The 5,618-nt window shown below is 40.3% G+C and overlaps 1 protein-coding gene across 1 annotated transcript in view; it reads left to right on the top strand.

The window, feature by feature from the left end:
* NAA25 (N-alpha-acetyltransferase 25, NatB auxiliary subunit) overlaps positions 1 to 4,645 on the top strand; it is a 33,527-nt gene extending 28,882 nt beyond the window's left edge. Inside the window, exons 23-24 of the mRNA XM_085314512.1 lie at positions 391 to 537; positions 2,399 to 4,645. Coding sequence (XP_085170638.1) covers positions 391 to 537; positions 2,399 to 2,521 — 270 coding nt within the window. The 3' untranslated portion in view covers positions 2,522 to 4,645. The remainder of the gene's footprint in view (positions 1 to 390; positions 538 to 2,398) is intronic.
* Positions 4,646 to 5,618: the final 973 nt, after the last annotated feature.

Below are 5,618 nucleotides of genomic sequence, written 5' to 3'. Positions count from 1 at the left end.
ACTCATCCTGAAGGATAAAATTCAGACAGATGATCTGTTAATGCACTTTTTTTGTAAGCTGTACCTTGTAGAATCTGATGTGGACTAGCAAGTACTCAGTATTAATGTTTAAAAATTCTTTTCCGTTTAAARTCAAATGGTGAGAGTGCCGCATCTCTGACATCCCATGACAGGTTTTAAATGTAAAACACAAAGTTCAGAGTATCTCAGACCTTCCTATCTCAAGTGCACTATAGTAAACTAGTAACTAGTTTACTATAGTACACGGATAGCTTAGCAGTGGCATGGGGAAATAGAATTTTTAGGCTTTATAAAGTGAATTATTACATGGAATGGTCATTTGAACAGACAATATGTGTTTATAATTAAAATATGTATTTATTTTTATAGCCTCCTGTATTTACGCATTTTCTGGATTATGTTACTGACCTACAGACGTTAACTTCCAATGTAATAGATCACATTAAAGGGCTTGAAATAATTCTGACTACACTAAAACTTGAAGACTTGTCCCTCAAGGACACTCTGCTTTTACAGGTAAGAACTTGCATTGTTATTTTTGTGCTCTAAACATTTGTATATGACAAATAATAATCTATACTTAAAGAATAACTTGGGTGAATGCTTTTTGCTCTCAAAATGTTTTTTTGGAAGGAAAAAAGAAAGAAACCTCTTATGATTGACTGCCACTGCCACTCAGAGATTAGAGACCAGACTGCTAGACGGTGGGTTTTGGAGTGGTAGAGTTCTTTTTTATAGTTCATGATCTAGTACAGTGACTCTGCGTCTTACCAATTTTTGCTTACTGTACAAAGTAGTGTTAGAAAATGAGATTTAAACACGACAATTTAAAACTAGTTTCACTTAGCATAGTATGTAGAAGAGAGAATCTTAGGTTTTTAACATTGTTTTCTTGTCTATGGTATGACTGTTCTATCATCTGCATTTTACTTCTTTTGCATCCATTATAGAATCATTGTATTCCAGGAAATTTTTGAGATTTCACAAACTGCTGATCAGTCAGCTCCCTGGAAACATTTACTTGATACATATGGAAAAGACTGGCAATTTTTTTCCCCTTCTTAGCTATATAAAGAAAACCAAAGGCAGGAGTAATGGGCACTACTCATGCTAAGCCCATTGCCAGATTTAGACTTGAGAAGCACATGCCTAATGAGGAAGCTTGGCTTTTCAAGCCATTGCTCTCAAATAGAGGAAACGTTGTTTCAAAATCAAATTACTGCAGAAGTCAGACCTGCAAAACTCAAGCATTAGATTTGCATGGATTTGAACAGAACTGTCTCTAGGAGCCTGTTGTGATTTTTTTTTTTCCTGTTTATTCATGATGGTTGCTCTTCCATTTGTTTTTTGTTATGACATTGTAGGAAATTCTAATATATGCAGTCTGTATAGCTCTGCTCAGGCCCAGAAGTGTGTTTACAGCTCTGTGTATCTAGAGCTAAATACTGCTTTAAAAGAAAGTCGTTGTGCTCAAGTATTAAAAAACATTCTGGTGCGATTCAGGAATGGAACATGACTGGCAAAGTGTAAGCCAAAGCTTGTGGCTGATGTGAGATTTTTTCCCACATCCAATCGCTTCATTCAGGCTGTGCTGCTCACTATCCGTACAAGTGTCTGCAAAAGGCTTCTTGATAGCAAGTTGCCTCTTGCAGAACAGTGGTGTCCAAAGAAGCAGCTATAACCAAGAGTTGTTATTAAATAAACATACAACATAAAAACACAACATCATTCRTGATAGGTCAGTGCTAACCTTGCTTTATCTGCAGGAGCAAGGCCAGTGATGTTACACATTGGTAATCCTCTTTAAGCAGTGTTGCAGAGACAGAGCAGTTAAGCCTTGTAACTTGGACCATCAGGAAATTGCACATGGAATGGGATATAAARTGGCCTCTTACCTTCAGGAAACCTAGGTTTCAGTGTTGCTGAGTTGATGTCATCTGAACCCTTCCCACACACTATAGTTCACCGTGCTTCTGGAATTTAGTATAAGGTTTGAGTTGGTCAGCTTTCCTTTGTTACAATTTTGGTTTTATGTGTAAGAGATTCCCAGGTTTAATAAATGACCTCTAGAAAAATGCTACACCCATCCCTTAATTTCAGCCATAAAAAAATCTTGCACAAAAGTTYTTCCAGGGGTAAAGAAGTAGTTAATGTGTTCCTAGTCCTGTCTGGGGAACACCAGTATATGCAAAAATTAATACTGCTGACCAGTTACTGCTGGTTATTCTGTGCTTACAAGATTCCCTTTGTCATCTTACATTATGGTCCTAATGAAATTCTTACTATTGATTGCAGGGATAGTGGGAGAGGCTTAAAAAAAAAGGATTTGAACGATTGCAGTTGAGTGAGTGACCTGTATCTTTTTTGTGCTTTGCAGGAAGAAAAAAAGTTTACAAAGACTGTGCAAGAGAAGGTCCAGAGCAGTTACCATCATTCAATTCAGGAAAGTGGAGAGCTGCTGAAAAAGAGACTTGATACCATTAAAAAACTAAAGATTTAAGAAATGCATCTTTGACAAAGAATCTAGGAGAGTGACACCAGAGTCCCAGACAAGCAACATCCAATATACCATCACTTTAATCCAGAACTTCCTCATAATGCATGAAGGACTTAAATCTTAAAAATAACTTTTTTTAGGTATTACGGATGTATTCAGCTGATTTAAATTACTGTACATAAAGCAGGGACCCTCACCAGGGTTTGACCACTTTTTATACATGTTCATAAGCATATTACAACAGGAGAAAATTAATTTTCTTCCCTTTTGATCTCTAGAAACAACTGGAGATGGTCTTTAGAAGCAGCAATAGAAATCCAGTGTAAAGTATATATCTCAAAGGAGTTGTATTTTCATCACCATACAGTGTTTATAATTTTTTTGTATGGTCTTTGCCTTAGAAATGCCGAAATTGTAGATGCCCTCATTCAGCCACCTCCAATGAAATGAGCCAGTTTTGGAGCTGCCTGTTCTATCCACAAGCCACCTGGTCCTACTGAGTTCAGTGTGTCCAGTCCAGCAGGGAGAGGTGACTTTGCACTGGAGAAACGCCCTCCACCTACAGCCTTCTAGCAGCACCCAGCCCTCAGGCAGTAGGGTTGAGTAAACCATGCCTAGTGATGCAGGCTCCTATAAGGACTGAACATGGAGAGAACTGCTGGAGGGAAGAGGTGGGTGGTGTCAGTTTACACCAGGTTGTTTTCAYGTTGGAGAAAACTGCAAGCCTGCTGAAGAGCAAACTTGGCCTGTAAGCTTTAGAGAGAAAGATGGGAATCARTGTTTCAGCAAAAAAGACAAAACCAGAGACAATGTATATAATAGCTGCAGTGAAGTCTGACACTGCAGTTCCTGATTTCATGTCAGTTTAATGTAAAACAGCAATCATCATGAATTTTAAAAAGTGTATTTAGATTATTGAAACTTTAAGACTTAAATATTTTAATAGAAATTAAATCCTATTGGCTTTGGTTTTTAAGTTGGCAGAGGTAACTTTTGCTTCCGCTGTGGTATGAGGCTGAGAATGCTTTTTGTAATTGTATGCTTGCTTTTTGCAGTTGATCTTTGATTATTCAAGTATTAGCTCATTAGGCATTCTGTTAGAAAGTGCAGTTGCATCATCTGCTCCCACTGAATCTGCATTTCTGATTTTTTTTTTTTTTTTCCATTTTAAAGGAGTAGTGCAGCCTGAAACTGGTGTAGGCATAAAAGTACGTGTTGCACCTACTATGCGAGGGACAGGTCAGACTTTTACAGATTTCCTCATCTTCTGATTTAAAGCAGCTATTATCTGAAGTCTATATTTAAAGTTTTAAGAGAGCTGACAATCCTACCTTTTGTCATCTCTTCTGAATATGTTTTGTTAGAAATGCTAGAATGTTGATGAGAGTATTTTTTTAAAATAAATCCCCTGTGTAAAATTTCACACTGCTGCTCTTTCTGGATTTAGTTTTGCTTTGCCCTGTCCTAAAAGGGAAAGAAGGCTGCCTACRTACTGTCTGAATTGAAAGGGATGTGCTAATGGTTTAGTTGCAGTGTCTGGTAAGTGCTCTGGACTGGAGAAATACCAAAATGTGTTAAGTTTGTTTTATAGTAATACTTTTCCTGAACTAACTGAGTTGTCTTATGTTGTATAAAAATACCTTTTTTGGAACGAAGGGTGTGCTACATAAATTAAAGCAAGACTGATGACTCAAGTTGATCCTTTGGAGTACGTAGGGTAAGTGAAAGCAGTCCCATTGCCAAGGTTACGCAGTTCGTAGAGAAGCACTGAGCCAGAAATCTGCACTGCCCGTTTTTGTTAAAGGAGAGAAAGGGCCATTGCTGACGTTCCTGTCCCCTCGCTCCCCTGTGGAAGTGCTAAGCTGGACAGGGCTTCGGGCGGGCACCAGCACCGAGCACAAAGGCGTCGCGCTGCCCTCATCCGCAGGGGACAGCCCCGGCACTGACGGACGCCGGAGCTTCCCCGCACCGCTGCGGCAGCGGGTCAAACCGAACCAGTCGTGTCAACAGCAACGGTGAACGTGTAAGTGAAATAAGGTTACTACAACGAAGCTTTTAAAATCCTCCATGTGCCAGAAAGCAGAACTTCCTTTTTTTTTTTTTTTTTTTTTTTTTTTTTAAGAAAAAGCTTTCTGCATCAGCTCCCTTAGAAGCAGAACTGAAACTGCCGGGGGCACCCGTTGGCTGAAGGCGGCTCTGCGCTGGAGCCGGGGCGCGCGCTGGCTTCCCGCCGCAGCGCTCGGCCGCGCTGCTCCCCGGCTTGTGCCTGCGCTGGCCGCTCCAGCCGTCTGCACAGCAGCGCTGCGGTGTTGGCGGCCGCTCGTTCCCATGACTGATGAACGATAAGCTTGTCAGACAGTTAAAAAAGAAAGGGGGGGACGTTTGCAAGTCAGACACCATCTCTTTATGGTTGGTTGGGGGCTTGGTTGAGGGAGAACTCTCCCTATAAACTGTGTACAGTTATATATAAATTTCTTACAAAAGAGCATTTCCCCTTCAGAGTATGTTCCCTGGGGACTTGGTAAGAGATTCAAGCTATAACTTAATGCTGCTATTCATCCTTTTCCATTTTCGATAATTGGAAAACATACTTAAAAAAAAACTACTAAGCCTACAGACAGAAGAGGGAAAAAATCTACACTTTAAACTACTGGGATCATAAGCCATGATCCTTGTGCAGATTTCTTTTTTTTTTTTTTGCTTTAAATCATGGTGTTTGATGCAGGTAAAGGCCAGAAGTTTGCTACCTTCCTTTGCCTACATACGGGGAAAAATGTACAGTGCCTGTTTGCCCATCGCTTTTGCACTTTTCTCCAATTTTAACTGTTCAAAAATTGCATTTATATTTTGCAATCACGGATAACCGTGGCTTTAACCGCTGTTAATCTAAAAGGGGATTTTTGTTGTCGTATCCGCAGCCTCCTCCGAGAACTGTCGCTGTTTGTAATTTGTGAGCCTTCCGCCGCGTTACGTGACGCAACTGCCAGCGATCTGCCTGAAACCGGGTGGGTTTATAAGTGATCTAAAAAAAAAAAAAGTCGTTTTCGTTACCAGTTGGCTCCGCCGCCCGCCGAAGCGCGGGGCCGTGGGGGGAGGGGCC

The sequence above is a fragment of the Rhea americana genome, unplaced genomic scaffold (genome assembly GCF_003343005.1).
Source record: "Rhea americana isolate MKP2758 unplaced genomic scaffold, rheAme1 scaffold_405, whole genome shotgun sequence".
NCBI classification, from domain to species: Eukaryota; Metazoa; Chordata; class Aves; order Rheiformes; family Rheidae; genus Rhea; species Rhea americana.
Note: the sequence above shows the minus strand (reverse complement) of the source record. Positions and strands in the feature narration are given on the sequence as shown.